This window comes from Wasmannia auropunctata, unplaced genomic scaffold (genome assembly GCF_000956235.1).
Source record: "Wasmannia auropunctata unplaced genomic scaffold, wasmannia.A_1.0 LD335985.1, whole genome shotgun sequence".
NCBI classification, from domain to species: domain Eukaryota; kingdom Metazoa; phylum Arthropoda; class Insecta; order Hymenoptera; family Formicidae; genus Wasmannia; species Wasmannia auropunctata.
Window position 1 is genome coordinate 1576810 of NW_012026905.1, and position 20546 is coordinate 1597355.

General features: G+C 38.1%; 3 protein-coding genes across 3 annotated transcripts in view; 2 read left to right on the forward strand and 1 right to left on the reverse strand.

The window, feature by feature from the left end:
• The first annotated feature begins 988 nt into the window (after window positions 1–988).
• LOC105454491 (low-density lipoprotein receptor-related protein 6) lies at window positions 989–10564 on the forward strand. The gene is made up of 12 exons (XM_011697128.1): window positions 989–1207; window positions 1834–2231; window positions 2619–3380; window positions 3894–4294; window positions 4692–5326; window positions 5548–5715; window positions 6016–6300; window positions 6600–7881; window positions 8028–8481; window positions 8602–8917; window positions 9180–9406; window positions 9693–10564. The coding sequence occupies exons 2-12, from the start codon at window positions 2174–2176 to the stop codon at window positions 10064–10066; spliced, it is 4962 nt and encodes a 1653-aa protein (XP_011695430.1). The 5' UTR covers window positions 989–1207; window positions 1834–2173; the 3' UTR covers window positions 10067–10564.
• Window positions 10565–11422: 858 nt separating this feature from the next.
• LOC105454492 (probable tubulin polyglutamylase TTLL1) lies at window positions 11423–17545 on the reverse strand. Its single transcript, XM_011697129.1, has 9 exons — window positions 17435–17545; window positions 16531–16662; window positions 16392–16457; window positions 15846–16024; window positions 15317–15503; window positions 14984–15185; window positions 14232–14461; window positions 13719–13829; window positions 11423–13624 (listed from the first exon to the last, which is right to left on the reverse strand). The coding sequence occupies exons 1-9, from the start codon at window positions 17488–17490 to the stop codon at window positions 13486–13488; spliced, it is 1302 nt and encodes a 433-aa protein (XP_011695431.1). The 5' UTR covers window positions 17491–17545; the 3' UTR covers window positions 11423–13485.
• Window positions 17546–19775: 2230 nt separating this feature from the next.
• The window catches only part of LOC105454540 (fatty acid synthase-like), a 7600-nt gene continuing 6829 nt past the window's right edge, over window positions 19776–20546 (forward strand). Inside the window, exons 1-3 of the mRNA XM_011697212.1 lie at window positions 19776–19850; window positions 19924–20114; window positions 20306–20538. Coding sequence (XP_011695514.1) covers window positions 19943–20114; window positions 20306–20538 — 405 coding nt within the window. The 5' untranslated portion in view covers window positions 19776–19850; window positions 19924–19942. The remainder of the gene's footprint in view (window positions 19851–19923; window positions 20115–20305; window positions 20539–20546) is intronic.

Genomic DNA, 20546 nt, shown 5'->3' on the forward strand with positions numbered 1-20546 from the left:
TTTATATAAAATTTCAAATTAAAAATACATGTTGCAAAATTTTCAAGTATACTCAATCTCTGTAGTTATATGTACTTTGTATATTGAAATTTTTTGTGTATATTTCGATATCAAAAGACATTACATAAAATAAAATATAAATATATAGGTATATGTATATAAATGTAAAAGACATTATGTAAAAAATATGATATAAATGTATATAATTAAACATATAAGAATACGTGCTATCCAGGTAGCAAACTATAAACGTTATTTGTGATCATATTGACGCCATCATAGTTTGTTGCTTGGAACAGATCGAGGACCGCTGATTATAATTGGCGGGGGTGGTGGAGGGCATTTACGGGCTAATTTGTTCTAGCCCAATCAATATTTTATTTGTATTTTAAATTGAATGTAGTTTGCTTAGAAAAATGTCAAGTTTAGTCAATAACTTGCAAATTGCTAGTATAATCAATTAAATAAAGTAGCTTACATAAAAAATAAATTGTTTATGCAATATAGTAATTTTATCATATAATTTTTTATAATTTTATATTACATATAATGTCTTTTTTGCTATATTATTTTATATGCATTGTATTAAGTTATATATATATTTCTAGCGCATTCTTTAATTATATTTAAAAATAAATTTGTAGCGTATTAAATAATGAAATATAAATGTTTATGCAACGCAAATAGGCCCTGATTGGAATCGGGGATGATAAAAGATTTGTACAAATTTGTCTATTTTTGTTCAATTAAATTTTATTTGTAAATTAAGAATATATATATGTATACATATACATATGGCAACGTGCCAACGTGTAGTTTCAATATGCACGTTGGTGAACGGATTTCATTTAAACGCGCGTATGATATTTTTATTTTCAGACTTCCCTCTATACCGACTGTATGTATCTAACGTCGGTAACGTGTGTTATCCATTGGTAACATTCCTTGACATGGAATTATCGGGGTGGTTCAACTCCCCGAAAATATCTACAAGGTTAAGTATCGATTACTGTATCGAGGTTATACAGACATCTAGCTACTGGCCGAATCGGATATCCGAGGTGATGGGAGCCTGTAATTGACAAAGAAGGCAGCTGGTAAAGTGAAAGTGGTTGGCCTTTGCCTCTCGTTACATATTTCGAATTGAAACCGGATCAAAGCAAACATGTCCGTCGTGAGAGGTGTTACGGTTCTCTTCGCGCTTTCGGTAAGTATAATAATACCTGTTTCGAAAAAGATTAGAACAAACAACGTGCGAATGTGGGTGTAAAACAATCCACGTAAATCGCGATAAGAAATCGAGCCATATAATTCTTTATTCGTAATTTTGTCGTGTTCCTTATCTCTTCGAAACCTTGACTCAATCGTGCAGGTATTCGCTACCATGATATATTTAATCTTTTAATGGGCTTTTACAAATGTTTCTTGTAGTTCGGGGTTTTTTAAAACGATAAAAGAAATTGTATATTTATTTACAATGTTTACATCTTTATACATATGATCCTTTGGACAACTAAATGTCGATAAAGCAGTGCGTCTGTAAAAAAATTCGTTAGATTTATATTGACTCTTAAAATCAATTCATTTAATTTTCTAACGAGTTTTAATAATATTTCTTACAACTTAATGTTTTTAAAATGATAGAGAAAAAAATCGTATATCTTCGAGTAATCGAATGTCGATAAAATAGTGCATTCGTAAATAGAAAACCAAAAGAGCAATTGCGCAAAATATAAATAATCTACATTACACGTATAAAATGAAGATTATGTAAACTAAAAAACAAAATGATCTAAAAATGTCTTATATTTCGATTTTAAAATTTTTTTGCAGGATATATTTGTTTACTCGGTTCGGGTAAAACAGGGCAGAGAGGCTGTCGTCGGGAGATGTCCTGTGGAGAGAAGCTGAGACTTGAGAGAAGCCAAGAGAAGCGAAGCGGGAGACGCGGAGCGGCGGAGCGGAGCCAAGCGGAGCCCGAAGCGGCGCTTCAGTCTTCACAATGCTTCACAAATGGCCGGTGACGCGAGGCAGGCGGTCGTGAATGTCGTGATAACGTCGTTCGGGCACCGTTCGATCATCCACACGGCGACGAGATGATACACGGCTGCGGACGCGATCCCTCCTCGATCGAGAACACGTGAAACTTGCAGTTCGGATTTAATCCCCCGCCATGGTCGCATGGCTCGCCGTCACTTGCCTCCTCGGCTGCGGCGTTTTTTTCTGCGATGGTAGGTGGCATCGAATGGCCCAAGTCTCCGAATCCCGTTGTTCTTCCTTTTCGAAAATGGATACCTTTCCTCCGAGCCGCGGCTCCTCTTTCTCCTTTCCTCTCCTTTCTCTTTCGGGATCGTAGTATCTTTGTGTCGCTGTCGCTCGGCGTGCGGTTGTTGCTCCATGTTTGTTTTGTTTGCATTGCGCGTTTGTGTATGTTTTGTGTACGCGTCGTACTTTATCTCTCCTCCGTTTTCCCTTTTCCTTTCTTAAGACGACGTCAACGATGTTTTTATCTCTGGCGTCCCTTTAACTGAGTGCTTTTATTTTTTATTTTTTTCAAAATATGTTTTACAATAAAATAAATATGTATTATTTTACTAACGATACTATCGATCTTTCAGGCTCGCCTTTTCTCCTCTTCGCCACTCACAAGGACATCAGAGTGGCCAACATGTCTCGTAACAATAAGGTCAACGTCATCATCAAGGACCTGTCGGAAGGCGCGTCGCTGGACTTCTTCTACGAGCGCGGGCTAATCTGTTGGTCCGACAGCGGTCTGGAGATGATACAGTGCATACGCTACAACGGCACGCACACCGGCGAGAGGCTGACAGTGGTGAATTCCAGTCTGATATCGCCCGACGGTCTCGCGTGCGACTGGTTCACGGACAAGCTGTACTGGACGGACGGCGAGAAGAACCGGATCGAGGTGACCAGCATCGACGGCCGTAACAGGAAGGTGCTCTTCTGGACGGACATCTATCAACCGCGCGCTATCGCTCTGGCGCCGATGGAGGGGCTCCTCTTCTGGACCGACTGGGGCGACGTGCCTAAGATCGAGCGCGCCTCGATGGACGGTGATCCGAGCACGCGCGAGATCATCGTCTCCGATGACATATTCTGGCCGAACGGCCTGACGATCGACTATGAGAGGAAGCTCATCTACTGGGCGGACGGTAGACTGTGGTTCATCGCCGTGATGGATTATGAGGGCCGGAATAGGCGCAAATTGATCACCCGCGATCTCGACTATCCGTTTGCCATAACGTTCTTTGACAATCGGCTCTACTGGACCGACTGGAAGACGTGGTGCATCCACTCGTACGACATGAACCAGCCGCAATCGCACCCACGCGAATTGTTCCACGGCGAATACATACCTGGTAATGAATAATATTACTTGTGCAAACGTTGATCGAAGTTGCGTTGTATTTGCCGCTTAAGATCACTTCAGTTACGTTCTTAACGCGTGTCTTTGAAAATCTGAAAGAATTATAGTATAGTATGCTTTTTATTTCTGGTAGATCGTTAGATTATAAATATTATGTTTTATACGATATTTATTAATTCTCCATATAAAAATCACGAGTTTTTATATATTTTGATATTATTTTCTATATGCTTTTATTAATTTTCTCAAATATATAATGTTTATATTAAATATTGTCTCTTTTAACTTCAGGAATTATAGTACAAGTGCTTTACTTTTAGTAGATCATAAATATTATTATAAATATTATTTTAAGATTATAAATATTATTTTTTGTATGATATTTATTAATTCTCCATATAAAAATCACGATTTTTCATACATTTTGGTAATATTTTCTGTGTGCTTTTAATAATTTTCTCATATTTATAATGTTTTTATTAAATATCGTCTCTTTTAATTTCAGGCGACATTGAAGTCTGGGATGAGAGGAGGCAACCGGGCGGCAATAATCCCTGCAAGCGAAACAACGGCAATTGTTCTCATCTGTGCCTTTTGAGCTCGGTGAAGAGCCAACCTGGTTACAGTTGCGCCTGTCCCACGGGCGTCAAACTGATTGACAAGTACACATGCGCCAGCAGACCGGAGCAGTTACTTCTGATCGTCCAGCGCACCGAAATCTGCCGGATATCCTTGGATTCACCTGACTATACCAATTTCGTATTGCCGCTCACCAATATTAAGCATGCAATCGCGATTGACTTCGATCCGATGGAGGAGTTGCTGTACTGGACTGACGAACAAACAACCGCCATCAGGCGAGCGCCTCTCGATGGGTTGAGTCAGCAGAATGTGATTTCCACGGAGGTGCGCAGCTGACAATTGTGTTTCTTTTCTTTCTTTGATTTAATTTCTACTACATTTATTTTCGAAAACACGCGATTTGTAACAAAATCATTAGAAATGTCTTTCAGTGCCCCACACAATCTTTATTTTAAAAAGCATTTTCTTCTATTAGAAAATAATATCTTTTAAAGTCTAAATTTTGCGCAGTCCTGTTTTGTTATATTATTGCCCTCTATTTCTGTTTTCAACAGGACTAACAACAGATGCGCATTGCTGGAATTACGTGAAAATAATTATCGGCAAGTTTAGCTGATATCATTGCGGATAGATTGGAGAGATTTTTATTGCGGCAAAGAAGCAGCCGTATTTTTACAATATCGTTACATATTGGAGTAACCTTTCAGCTTTTGATTCTCAGGTGGCGAATCCGGATGGTATTGCGATAGACTGGCTCGCCCGCAACCTCTATTGGACCGACACCGGGACCGATCGGATCGAAGTGGCGCGACTGGATGGGAAATATCGGCGGGTGCTGGTGAACGAAGACCTGTTCGAGCCGCGGGCGATCGCGGTCGCGCCCGAGCACGGCTGGATGTTCTGGACCGATTGGAGCGAGAAGCGGCCGAAGATCGAGCGCAGCAATCTCGACGGTAGCGAGCGCATATTGCTCATCACCAAGGACATCGTTTGGCCGAACGGCATCGCCCTTGATCTCGAGCGCAACAAGATCTACTGGTGCGACGCAAAGATCGACAAGATCGAAGTGGCCAACATGGACGGTACCGATCGGCGCGAGGTCATCACCGACAATCTGCCGCATCTGTTCGGTCTCACTCTGCTGGGCGATTATCTGTACTGGACCGACTGGCAGCGTCGCAGCATCGATCGCGCGCACAAGCTTACCGGTGGCGATCGCGAGGTCATTGTCGACCAGGTGCCCAATGTGATGGGGATCAAGGCCGTGCATCTCGGCAAGATGAACGTCAGCAATTCGCCGTGCGCCCGCGACAACGGCGGATGCAGCCATCTCTGTTTCAACAAGCCCAACGGCAGGTGCGTATTGTTGGAATTGCGTGAAAATTTCTCGCCGAGATTCGTCGAGATCGTTTTAGACAGATCTGAGAGACTTTTATCAGGGTAGCTGAGAATCATATTTTCCGTCACGCAATATATTGAAGTAAATTAGTTTTAAGAAAGATTAAAGTAACGAATGTGTAAATTGAATTACGATTTATATATTTGCGAAAAATTAATATAAAATTGACACTATTTAGATACGTCTGCGCCTGTCAGATGGGCTTCGAATTGACCAAGGACAAGCGCACGTGCGTCGTGCCGGACGCCTTCCTGTTGTTCTCCAGGAGGGAGAATCTCGGCCGAATCAGTATCGAGAATGTCAACAATGATAATATCATACCTGTCACCGGCATCAAAGACGCCAGGTAACTGCAACGTTAAAGCGAATATTAGATTAGGATTAAATACAAAACATTAGAATGTTTATTAGAATTTTTTGACATTTTTGCGAAACTAGGAACAATACATATATACAAAAGAAATGGATATCCTTTTTATTAGAAATTTTGTGCCAAATTTAGAGTCTACTTTTTTCTCAACAATAGATTTTTTTAACCAATTACGGTTGTTTAGAATATTTATATTAATACTGTTTGTCATATAATGATAAGACAAGATGTTTTATTTTAACCCTGATGTATGTATATTTTTTGCTCTTTCTATAGTGCTATAGACTTTGACTTGTCCGAAAACCGTATTTATTGGACGGATCTTAAGCTAAAAACCATCACGCGTGTCTTCATAAATGGATCGGATATCGAAAAGATAGTCGATCTCGGCCTAGAATCGCCGGACGGCATCGCATTCGATTGGATCGCGCACAATCTCTACTGGAGTGATTCCGCCATGCGTAGAATAGAGATGATAAGAATAAAAGAAGGCAGCAGGAAAATACTCTTGTGGCAAAATCTTATCGAGCCTAAGAATGTAGCTGTGGATCCTCAGAAAGGGTGAGTTTTTTTGTCTCTTGTCCTGCTGTTACTTTAGATTAAATTTCACACAATCTTTATAGTAGCTTGGTTTCTATGTTTAATCGTTTCTATTTAAATTAACTTTAAATAAGTTAGTAAGAGATTGGCAAAAAGATGAGAAATAACGTAAAGATATTTCTCTCTCTTCAAACTATTTGATGTGTAACACACACAAAATGAAAAATATAATTAAAGATCATATAAAAATGTTTTTTATCTATAAAATTAGTCGATAATCTTGCACGTTAATCTTGTTTAACGTTTACTTATCTCTCTAGCCATTTGTACTGGGCCGAATGGGGCAATACCGGTAGTATCGAAAGGGCCTTGTTGGACGGCACGCAGCGACAAGTGATCGTTTCGCGTATCGACCGGGCGAACGGTCTGACAATCGACCATGTGGGGCGGAAATTGTACTGGACCGACATCTCCGCGCCCGCGATCAACTGTTACGATCTACTGACGCAACGGAGGGATGTCATCGTTTCGCGTCACATAGTCTATCCGTTCAGCGTTACGCAGTATCAGGACTACATTTATTGGGCGGATTGGAACACAGGTGATATCGAGAGGGCGGACAAGCTCACGGGGGCGAATCGTACCAAGATCCACACTAATCTGGCGTCGGTGACGGATCTGAAGGTGTTTCACGCGTCGCGCCAGGCGGGCACGAACCCGTGCGCGATCGCGAACGGCAATTGCACCCACCTCTGCATCGCGCTGCCGGGTCCGAACGGCGGCGCGTCCGTCACCCACAAGTGCGCGTGTCCCACGCATTATAATCTGTCGGAGGACAATCGGACGTGCAAGGCGCCGCAGCACTTCATGATCTACAGTCTGCGCACCGCGATCGTACGTTATCTGCCCGATCAGACGAACGACTGCGCGGACGTGACGTTGCGCGTGCAGGGCTTGAAAAATGTCCGCGCGATCGAGTTTGATCCGGTGACGCAGCACGTCTACTGGATCGACGGTCGCGCGACGATCCGCCGTTCTGCGGAAAACCAGACGCAGCAGCATCAGCAGCAGCAGCAACAGCAACAGCAGCAGCAGCAGCAGCAACAGCAGCAGCAGCAGCAGCATAGCAGCACTGTTGTAGTATCCATCGGAAACGGACATCTGTTCGACCTTGCGCTGGACCCGCTCGGGAGGCTGCTCTTCTGGACATGCTCGACGAACGACGCTCTCAATGTCACGCGGCTGGACAATGGCTCGGCTCTCGGCGTCGTGGTGAAGGGCGACGGCGAGAAGCCGCGTCACATAGCGATCTACTCGCAGCAACGACTGCTCTTCTGGACGGACATAGGCAAGAAGCGGGTGGTACGCAGCAAGATGGACGGCAAGGAGCGCCACGAGATCGCCAGCGATTTGCCGGAGCAGCCCACCGGCCTGACGGTAGACACGACGACGCACATCGTTTACTGGGCATACGGCAGGCACATCGAGTGCTCCAACTTCGAGGGCGGCAATCGCAACTTTCTGGTCACCACCACGCAGGGCGCGGCACTGCACTTAGCCATTCTTTTCAGTTATCTCTACTGGTACGACCGCGACGTGCAGGTGAGTGACAAGTGTTTTTATTACCGGTTCTCTTTCGGGTTATTTATTACCTGCAGACTTTCAAGATTTGTAAAATTGGAGATCGGAGAACAGCATGAGGATCTACATATATCTTATACTTATCTATGATATGTGAATTTCGATAGATGATTGAACGGGTCAACAAGACGTTCGATGGGAACACTAGGCGAGGCGCGCATGTAACGACGAGTCGCACGTCTTTCACGGATCTCATCGCGGTTAACATGCCTGAGGAGTCGCTCATGCAGACACACGTGTGCAGTCCGTTCAACGACTACGGTGGCTGCTCGCACTTCTGCGTCGGCACCAACACCATTACCGACGTGGCCGCCGCAACGTCGCCCCGTTGCTCGTGCCCGAAGTCACTGGTCCTGTCCGACGACGGTCGGACTTGTCGCGCGGCGCCCGTCTGCGGAAACGATCATTTCACGTGCGCCGCGCCGAATGCGGCCGTAAGCAAGGATTGTATACCAGCCACGTGGAAATGTGACGGTCAAACCGATTGTTCAGACGGCAGCGACGAGCTGGGATGTCCCACGTGCTCCCGCGAGGAATTCAGATGTCAGAATCACTGTATCGGTAAGCGCGGACTTCTCTGTCTCTGATGTTGTTGTGAACAATTAAAAGTGTCACTGCACGAATGTACAAAGCGATAAATGAAATGTTATGTTATTATTCGGTGTCTGTTTCTCTACGCAGAATTGTCTTGGGTATGCGACGGGACACAGCAGTGTCCGGATGGCTCGGACGAGGCACAATGCTGCCAGGTCGGGCAGTTTCAGTGCGTCGGAAATGGTGTCTGCATCTCCGGGGCATCGTTATGTGACGGCTGGGACGATTGCGCGGACGGCAGTGACGAGCTACCGCCAGCTTGCCTCAGTCCGCACAATCCGCACCGCCAGAACGCTGGACCTGGAATCAACGAATCCGGCAAGCTGACCTATATCGTCATCATTTTGGTAGTGGTATTCGTGCTCGTAACAGGTGTTCTGAGCTACTACTACTGTCGTAAAAGGTTATTATCATGTCAAGTTAATGCGAAAGATATTTATTGTATTTGTTAAATAACCGAAATCGAGATCGTACAATTTTGAGTAATTTTTATTATTTTTATCAAAATATTAGTTTATAATATTTATTTTTTTTAATAAAAAAAAACTTAAAATTTTTAATTTAGTAATTTTAAACGGAAGCTTTGATATAGAAAATAACATAAGGAAATGAATCTTTTGCAGATAAGAAAATATTGTATTATATTATTATTTTTATTATTATAGGTTTACTGGAAACGAGGGTTTGCCTGATATACTTCACGATTCGGCAGGAGATCCGTTGTCGCCGAAACCCGGCAACACTCGAATGGTCAAGCCGATGTTTGTCTCGCAAAAGAGTAACCGAAAGGATGGAGGAGGCGGAGGCCTTAAGATCGGGATGGAAGCCGTGAGAATGTCCATGTTGAATGGAAGCAGTCTTGGCTCTAGTTATGATCGCAGTCACATTACAGGTAGTGTATCTTTAAAGGCTCTCTAATTGGAATGAAATCTCAAAATCATGTTGTATATCTCAAGACTTGTAGACCTCAGAAGAAAGATCATAGAAACTTAAGTAAATAAATTATCATTTTTAGAAAAATAACATTTTTATACGTATATCTTTGTATGGTATTTTCGTATCATTTTTTTTTCACGCTTAAAAAAGAATGTTCAAGCGAAAAAAAAGCGAAAGGCTGAACAATGTCTGTATTGATTACTGTCCACATTTTACAAATTCTTATATTCCGTTCTCGCCAGGTGCGTCGAGTTCTACCAGAGGAAGCTCTGCCGGTGGATATCCTCAGGAGACTCTAAACCCGCCGCCGAGTCCGGCGACGATCGTCAGCTCGACGCGTTGCTCGAGCAGCAACGCGTCCCGCTACAAGCCGTATCGGCACTACAGGAGTATCAATCAACCGCCACCACCGACTCCGTGCAGCACCGACGTCTGCGACGAGTCGGACTGCAATTATCCGGCGCGCTACCGTTACGAGAGCGAGCCGTTTCCGCCGCCGCCCACTCCACGTTCCGTTTACCATAGCGACGCGGCGATCAGCTGCCCACCGTCCCCGAGTTCCAGATCGTCCACGTATTTTAGCCCTCTACCGCCACCGCCGTCGCCGGTGCCTTGAGAAGAGTTCGGAAGACGTGGAGACGTGTATAACGCTCTGGTACTTCTACTTTTGCATTTATCTTATTTCAGTATTCCTCTTTACTCCGCCACTCTGTCGTCTCTCGTCAATACTTAAATCTTACGTTTACATAATTACGGCCGATCGCAAATCGACCAGTTGCGCATAGAAAAAGTAATTTGCTTTCAAGGCAAATAATAATTGAGAATTCAATTGTAGCTTTGTTAAACAATGACAAAAATATATTAGCCTTCAAAGCAATCTTTGCAAAATAACGAATTTAAAATGGATACGCTAGCGATATTATACTGGTGCATATTAAAGATCTTTATACGTTGGTTTATTAGATGCATGTATAATAAGCGATTGAATCCAGATGTCCGACATATTTTATCGTATTGTTTAGCGGAATGCATTCGAGCATATTTTATTCACAAAGCGCTTATTTATGTTTTACATTTATATATATATATATTTTTTAATACATTAGTAAATAGATCAGTGCATGTATATATAACTAGATTTTTTATACACACACATATATATACACACACACACATCACATATAATGTGCTTTAATCTGCACCAGTGTATTAATCCAAAAAATTATATTGGATATTAGTATACAATTATTCGTTAACATAATAATAGTTTCGTTAGAAATACTACAAGATCAATATGTAATCCGTACAAAGAATTAAGATAAATTGTACAGGTAGAACGTGCCGGAGCGAAATTCTATTCAAGGAAGCATTTTCTTACATCATCTCTCGTTTTGCATTTTTTACTTTTTATGATAAAATTCGAGAATATAATTTGTGAGAGTTATACGATACATTAGATTACATAAGTTTTTTTATATAACTCTCATCAACTCTCATTAACTCATTAACGGTCATTTTTTGGGCGATAAAACTTCTCTTACGGAAAGAAAATAATTTTATTGATCTTTTTAAGTTTTTAATTTCGGAACGTAATAAAGTTTCCCAGAGAAATATAATTTTATATTTCAATAACATTACAATAATAATACATTACTCTAAGACGGTTGAAGACCGTCGTAGTTTAATTTAAATTGTAATTATTATAATTATATATATCTGTTATATATATATATATTATACATATAATTATATACGATAAAATCATATATAATTATATTATGCAATTATATAATTTATATAATTACATTGTGTATTATGTAATTATTGTAATGGCCTTTAATGCGTTAAGCTCAAAAAGCAACGAGTGGCAAGATTTTTAGACTGATAGGAATATTATTATTTGTATAAGATTTACTTGTATGTATATTAATAATTCTGAACTCTTCATATTGGAACGTGCCCTCCCACATTATTATATCGAAAAAGATCGAGTCGAAAAAAAGTGTACTAGATAACAGTGTTTTGTGTGCGTGCATTGAAAGCTTTTAATTCTGATTTAAAGTTTAGTACATCATAACAATTGACATGACATTTAAATATATTTTTATTTGTAGGACATAAGTTAATTTTTTTTTTTTATTGAGTTATACCGGGAGAAAAAACAAAACTGCCTCAGGGCTTTATCTCTCGGCGCGTCCCATAACAGAGTTCAGCGTATAATAATTATACCATTTGTGCCTGCTATACATTTTCATAGTTTGTAATGTACAAAGAAAAGATAATTCTACCGCGACTACTTTGTAAATATCTAATGATTTAGCGAGTGGCGTAGTTTCTATGAAATTACGCTTCTATTACATCATACTTGCAAAGAAAAACATACACGCACAGCGTACATGACCGTAACTTAAGGATAAGCATTAGAGGAATATTCGTCTCGGAGAATGCCCCTTTTTTTTATCTGTAAGTGCTGTATGGACGTGCATTTATCTGTATTAATTGTGATATCAAAGTATATCATATTATTATTACTGTATCGTTAACAGCATGTTATTCATAATTTAATTGATATGGCAGTTGACCAAAGGCTGCGTTTCATATATTTTATTATCAAATTTATGACACTTTCCGTGTTTCTTTGCTCTAAAATGGTGACGGTTTTATATATATCGTATTTGTAAATTTTCTCTGTGTGACAAAAGTGTAGGGCGGGGGAGGAAGAAAAGAGAAAAACGATATTCACCTTCCTGCCATAAGATATTTTTACTACGTTTCCTGTTAATATTTTATTTGTTCGTTCAATGGTTAATCGTTATCTTGCGGAATATATTTATGAGAGTGTTCGACGACTAATATCATATCCGTCTACATACACTTAAACATGTACACACGCTCGCACAGATACACGGACTAGATGTAGTAACACGGAGATTAATGCGGTCAATCGAAATCGTAGCAATAATTCAATGCATCTTACGCGTAGAACGTTTAACATTGTAATCGCGCGCCATACGATGTATATACCATGTCGACGCAGAAGCGGCGTATCGTTAACGCACACATACAATCCGTTCCTGTAAAAGCGGGTATACGGCGAGTGAACGAGCAACGAACGCGAAATCAGAAATCTCTCTTTCGCGTCGCCCTCGCGAGCGAACGTCTTCTCTCGTTTCACTCCTCTGAACTATTTGTTTCTTCACTATCGCATCGTAAGTTCTTCCTTGAGAGAAACCAGGAAAGCCCATTAGTGAAGAAACACAAGCGCGGAAAAGTGTTTCGCTGATATCCTACGAGTTGTACGAGATCTTTTCAGCCTTCCATTTTTATTAGGAATTCATTCTCTGCACCTTTTTCCTCGTTGTCTCCTTTCTGTAATCTTTATTCCTGCCTCATCATTCATGGAGATGAAAATAACCCGATCTTCCCGAACTTATCAACTTCCGAATCTCGCATTCGCTGTTCGTTCGTTCTTAGCGCTTTAAGCGCGATCGCCGTATTTTCGGGAAACTGTGCCATAAATTGTACAATAGTTCTGTATGATACGCGTTAACCGTATCGCAGCCTGTACAAAATACGCAAGGATTGCAAGGACCCCTACCTCGCATTGCGATTTCGAAACGCCTTTTGAGAGAAAAGAAAAAAGAAAAAACAAGAGCAAACTAATACATTACTATATTATTCTCATTTCAACACGCGCGAAAGACTGAAGAAAATATTACTGCCTATATTATTTTTACATCCTCGCAATTTGACGCGCGCGTGCGTCCTCTTGCGTAGTCGTATTATGTAGCATATTTATACAGTGAATAAACTTGTTTGTTAACGTAAAGAAATAAAATCTCCATGGAGGATTTTCTTCTTCGAGCTTCACTTCGATGCGACCGATCGGTATATTATACGCAGAGCGAATATATTTAATAGCGATAACTTTTTAATAGTGCGCCAATTATTTATCGTATAAGTTACCTTGAAAACTCGGTCGAGATGGAATTTTAAGGAATAATTGAAGCGTATAATGATGGAAACGGATGAGATCTATTTCCACTTGTTGAGCGAAGAGCCGCGATACTTGCTCGATGAACCCTCTCTCTCGTCCTGAACCGCCAACTCCTCGTCCAGGAGTAACTCGAAGTTACCCAAAGCTTCCGGGGAAGGTGATTTGTTCCATTTCACGCTGTTCGAAAATTAACCAATCGCGAATTAATCTCGTAGGTTTACTTGAGATTTTGCATTTTATTAGACGAATGGATGTCGTGCAGCACACTTACTCGGGCATACCATCGGGAGGCAGGATCACTGATATGATATTGTCGATTAATTTGTACTTCAAGATCCTGTCGTTCACTGTCGTGGATGTAAGAGACGGCGAGGCGTTTACCGTGGGGGGGGGGGAATCAAAATTTTCGAAATTTTTGAAGATTTCAACTGACAAGAACAAACATCACGGAAATGCAGTCCTCCTCCAGTTTTGATGAGGTTTTTTTTGATGAGGAATATGTTGTATTCTAGGTCAAAATAAAGGATGCACATTTTTTATATGCACTTTTAGAGGGTGAACAGCCCTTTGAAAGAAATTTTTTTGCGATTTTTTTCTGAAGGATGTTTCATCCCCTAAAAGTATGTATAGGCATGTATAAAAAAAATCCATTATTTTGATCTAGAATACAACATAAAATTAACATTAAAATTTAACATTAAAATCGGACGGTGACACGTACATACATACTTTCGTGTGATTCTTTGTAAATGACGAATTACGAAGGACGAGAAACTAACGCACCTCGATCAGCCACGGTTTCAACTTGTTGTCGATGATGATGTCGTATCCGTAACACTCGAAACAGTGCCGGTCATTTGCCATCACCGGTGCCACCGCTTTCAGTGAGTGCACGATGCACCAGGAGATGTTGGCGAACAGCTTCTCCGTAACCGCCTTCCCGCGCGTGCTCTCCAGATACAGACGCAGATTCTGCACGCTCAGCTTACCGCCGTGCTTGCTGTTATACTCGTCCTGAAATTCCCGCATTCGACAATTCTTACGCGGATACGCGAAAGATATTCACATGCAAACTATGTCATTAGAAGTTGAAATTTTGACAAACTAGATGTCCAGAGATTAGAAACGTCTTGAAATCTAATATTCCAAGACTGGATAATTTTTTTTTATTAAGAATTATATAAATTTCGATCTAAAAATATTTTAAGTAATTTTTTTTTCAAACTATTTGAATAAAAAATTGCTCGCTTTACAATTTGGTTTAGGCTCCTTAAAAAATCATATATTTGCATCGACCATTCCAATTTCTTAATTTCTAACACTTTTAATTGTCTGATTTAATAAAGATTATTTTGAATTCAATTGTCAAGGTAAAGCGAACAGCGAAAAATGAAAAACACGTGTGGGGTATCATTTTAACATATTTTTTCAGGTAATTTTTCCATGTGAAGAAAGACAAAGGAATAAAAAATATATATTAAGTCCTATAACAATCTAAGACAGTATTTCATTGTGAATAATGTACATGATACGTACGCCATGCTTTTGCACGGACACATTCGTCAGATGCACATACATGTTGTCGAGCTCTTGAACGCTGGTGTCGTACTTAACGGTGCAGAAGCGGCAAAATCCTAATTTAAAGAGATACGCTTTGAGCGGCCGAAATGACGTGATGAGAACGTACAATCGGAGATCGAATTTCTTGCTGCCGATCAGCAGCGGATTGTCAATATATCTATACGTGGGAAATAGTCCCGGGAAAAAAAAGAAATCGACAGCTTTGATACCTTTACCGGTGAGAATTCCTCGTGAGGGGATATTCTAACAGTCGGGAAATCGTCTCTGATTGAAATTGACATTAAGTACCTGGATATGACGTACGACTCTTTCGTTAAGTTCGGATTGAACGGCGTCTTTGCCTCGCGCGACCATTTCTTCAGCTTGCTCAGCTTGTTGATAAGGAATATCCCGGCGCCCTGCGATTTGCCGCATGGCTTCATGATCCAGGTACTCTGCGGGGATTTGCGATATTCTTCCACGAACATATTGTAATCTGCGGCATAAGTAATCGAAATGTAAAACTAAAAACAAACCAGATAAATTCTCACTTGAAATACTGCAAATAAAACATCTACAGGAGAGACAGATCGCTTTGATTTGATGTAAGGTGATCATTGACATTCCAAACCGGACTGCAGCGTTCAGTGTTCGATATTTTCAAGAACAAGCTTTTCTTGAAAAATATTTTTCAGATCAGTATTTTAAATTTATAAGAGATTGAATTTTATAAATTTACGAAAAACAATCGCCATACTAGGTTTTATCAAGAAATCACGTTTCCGCATTGATAATCTAATTTCTATAGGGTCTAAATTATAGAGAAACATGACCTTACCCGCGGGTAAGACGAAAGTCACGGGTATAAAGTCGAGGTACATATATTTGCCTGGACCCTCCGTGCGCTCCGCCAAAGGATTTCCCTCTCTCTCCAAGTCCTTTCTGTAGCGCTTAATGTTCTTCACCAGCAGATCTTTGCGCGTGAGCTCGTAGTGATTCGGGAAGTGATTGATGATTCTGTCATAAATAAATATTTCTTTCAAAATGCTCAGTTTTTTCTTTCAAATATTCAATTTTTTTCTAAAAATAATTTAGCTCTAAAAAATAAAAGTGCAGAATTTTTCATAACTTCCATAACATGTCACTTTTTTTGGAATATATATTAATTTCTAATTACATATATATAATGACGTATTATATATAATAAATATCCTTGTAAAAAAGAAGAATTATGTATTAAAAGAATTCAAATTTTTACATACAATCTCCGGTTTTTTAAATACACATTTAAAATATTTTGGAAGCAAACTTTTGAATTAAGACTTTATTTTTAAATTTTATTATTAATTGCGACTGATTTTTTCGATTGGAAAAAAAACCTTACTGATTATCGTCCATTCTGTATCCAGTTTCAACGCTGAAGATATTCCTGCAGGATTGAGTAACGGCCCTACGATAAATAATAAAATATTATAATAAATTCCCAAGTAATGTACAAATTTTGTACTGTAATTTATAATTACCAATAAAAATTCCAGTCGTCTTCAGGACCAACTTGCGTCCAGCCGCGTTTCTCGAAGTTGTGTACAATCACAGATTTGTCCACATCCGTGCAAAATGTAATCCTTGTTCGATCCATCCCAATCGATGGCACTCTGCAGTCATGATCAGTATAATATTATTATAATTGCGGTCATGCAAGAGTCAACTCATGTTGTAATATTTTTATCTTGCTTCAGATAATTAACAGAAAACTTGCACACTTCTATATAATGTATCTCAAAACTAATAATTAAGGAAATTATTGTTTCAATGCAAATTACAAGAGTCTATACTTTTAAATTGTCTTAAAATAAAATATTTATAATAATTTTAAGCTAATCGACAATAAAATAATATAATAAAAACGTTAGGCAAGGCTGGAAATAAATAAATAAATTTTTTTAATTACTTTTTTAAAAACATAAATTTTACGTTAGAAAGTTATAAAGAATTCGCGAGAATTATATATATATATATATATATATATATATATATAAATAAAAAGATAGATTTTTCATTCCTTTTCATTATCTTTACTTATATTATATAGAAATAAATTTTGCATCAGGCAGCTACTGCAGAAAATTTGTCAAATTTCTAAAGAAGAGATAAATGAAATAAGCAAAGAGGTAAATTTTAAAAAGTCACAGAAAATATAATAAACTTGAATAATAAATTTTATCAATACATTTTTTCCCGAAAAACTAATTTGAGATAGTCTGAGAATTAATTAACTCTTTAAACGTTCACTGAAAATCGAGCTTGAAAAGGAATTTAACCCGAGAGGAATTTAACCTTGGTGTATATTTTTAAGCATTGCGAGCAGTGGTTCTTTAATCGTCTCGAATGGCGTATTTGCATGAAATTGCTACGAATTTCATTTACCTGCCGTAAACGGCGCAAGCGTTTGGATTCGCAGCCCGTTTGCTTTCCGCGGCCATGTTCGACACTATAAGTTCTCGATACTTACGAGCCGTGTCGTTTGATCGATACCTCAACTATGACCCGTCCGAAGTCCGTCACGAAATCGAATGCGAACAAATAAATTTCAAATTACTTCGCAAATTTAGTCAATATGTATATTTATGATTTAAATAGAATTTTAATTCATAATGGCAGTTTAGTTCCTATCTGCGTACAACCGGTAATTTAATTATGGATAATTGGTTTCACATTTAGGTGGTGTCGATCGATTATCACTCTATTTTCCGCTAGCATTCGTTTTTCGCCGTTTAATTTCACGACACTATAGGTATATTTCCAGTAAATGGAATTAAATTAAAATAGATTGAGAAAAATTTATTTCAACGTTCTCGAATGCGTACTTCTAAAAATTATCTGAATCCGTTTCAATGCTCAATGCCTTCGTATTCATTTATAGCAGTTGCATGATTACATTTATAATAATATGATAATATTTATTTATAATATTTTCTATACCGTTCAATCTGAAAGTAAGATTTGAAAAGTAAATCATGAATACTGATGGTTAATTCAAAATTTTAGATAGAAAATACAGCTTTTCAGTCTAATTAAATTTAAAAAATATATAGTTTATAATAACATATAAGTTTTCCGTAAAAATAAACCATGAACGTTAATTAAAAATTGTGACTAGGAAATGCATTGTTTCAATCTATTAAATCCAAAAAATATTATATTATATTAATATTATAGTAAAAATATTATATTATATTCGTAAAATTCGTACTAATTTAATTATTATCTCATCCTATCTTAAAATTGCCATGTTACCTGCATAAAGCCTCTTTTCCCCAATATTTAAAAATTTATATCTTCCAGAAAAATAAAGATATTGACTAATTCTTTTTGGGATCATCTTAAAGATGAATTATGTGGTTATTTTTTAAAAAAATCGTGATTTTATTTAAAAATGGCCAATTCAATATGGCCGATCAAAACGTCATTTTCTTGAAAATTTATTTTTTTCAAGAAAAATTTTTTTTTTTCAAAAATTGTTAAAATTTGTTTAATTAAAATGTAAATTGGTATAAATGTTATTGGAAGATGTATGGGGTTTAATATGCAGTGCACGCAAAGCGCGCGCCTGTTATGTATTAGTATTAATAAATTTTGCATGTTAATCTTAGGAAAACTTTTATTGCAACGTGATTTACTTACCTTGGCACAATAAGTAACCTTTTGTCGCATTGACGTATATCATTAGCATACTGACTGCTATTTTATACATCATTCATGAATAATTAAAATATCTCTGTTTGAATAATTAAAATATCTTTGTTTCCAAAAGCATCCCGTTATTTAAAAATTTAAGAAGTTTTACCGATATTTTAATGCAAATAAAATAAATTATGAGGAAAAATGTGTTTGCAGGCTTTCTGAAATATAATAAGTTTAATCTTTTCAATGAAATTAAATGGTTTATATATACATATATATATAAAAATAAATAACATATGACTTAATTAATGCGTTATTAATCAATGTGATTAATTTTGAAATGTAATTCTCTTTACAAAGCGTTTACTATGAATTACTGACTACAAGGTGGACAAAATTAGTAGAATTGACAAGGAAGAGAATGTTAGTTTTATTTAGAGAAAGAATTAGTAAGGATACATTTGTTTTGTGTAAAAGTAAACCTCTAGATTTTGTAAATGAAGATCCAGATAACACGCACGTACGTCTAATAGCATGATATCTAAAAGACATCTTTCAGACATGCCTGGAAGACTCAAAAATACGTGTGAGTCTTTCGACAGAATTAACTTAGATAGCAATATATCCAATATAGGAATATAAGAGTCTATGTCTTAAAGATATCAATTTCAAATCTTTTAGATATATAATATCATATTACGTATTTTTTTATTCACATACATGCTCTAAAATCATTCATCATTATCTAAAAACATTATAATGTCATACGGTCAATAAGCAAAGGTTAAACAGTTACAAAGTGACATTCAATTTGATATTGACGCACATCCTCCTATTTTCTTCGGCTTTCTCACGACATATACAATTGTGTATGTGTGTAAAAAATAACGACTAAAAAAATTAATATATTAAATTATGTAATGCGTAACTTTGATTTTTGCTTGTTTAATAGACATTTCCAAATAATGATCTTAAACTTTTAGCCGGCAATGTAAATGAGAAGAAAACAATAGCCGAATTATAAAATTTCAATTGCTTATGTTGTAACAGCAACAACTGCAGTTTATATAAAGAGAGGTTTTGTCGTTAAAAGGTTCAGAGTCATTTCTCATCTGCAACTCAAACGAAATCACCGTAATACAACAAACATCAGAAGCAGGTAGACAAATAGACAGTGCGAGTAAACAAAATAAGTACATAAAATACACATAGCATATATTTTTCTGGATTAGCCGCAGAATTATTAAAACCATGGACGACACAGAAGTATGTACATCGTGGAACGGCATTGATTCCGGGGAGGAAATCGTTATTTCTGGTATTGCTGGTAGATTTCCTGACTCAGATAACGTGAATCAATTACGAGAAAATTTATTCAATAAAATTGATCTTGTTCGAGCCGATCACGGCCGATGGGAAATAGGTGATTCACAAATCTACATTAAAATTTAACATTTATGCCTGATTGGTATAGACATTATAATACCAATCATTCTGCACTAACTGTAATTACAACCTGATATGTCAATGAAATGTACTGTAAACTAAAATTTTATATAAAAAAATGAGCAAGACGCATGAAACATCTTTATGTGAATATCCATTATTTATTAGAGCATCCGGACCTACCAAATCGTATGGGAACAATTAGAAATATGGAAAAATTTGATGCAGATTTCTTTGGATTATCTTTCCATCAGGCACACGTACTCTCGCCCGAGGCGAGAATGTTATTGGAACATTCTTATGAATCAATTATCGATGCGGGGATCAATCCAAAGCGATTAAGAGGAAAAGATACTGCTGTAATTATAGGGACGTCTTTTATAGAATCGCAAGAGAAATTTTTATATGA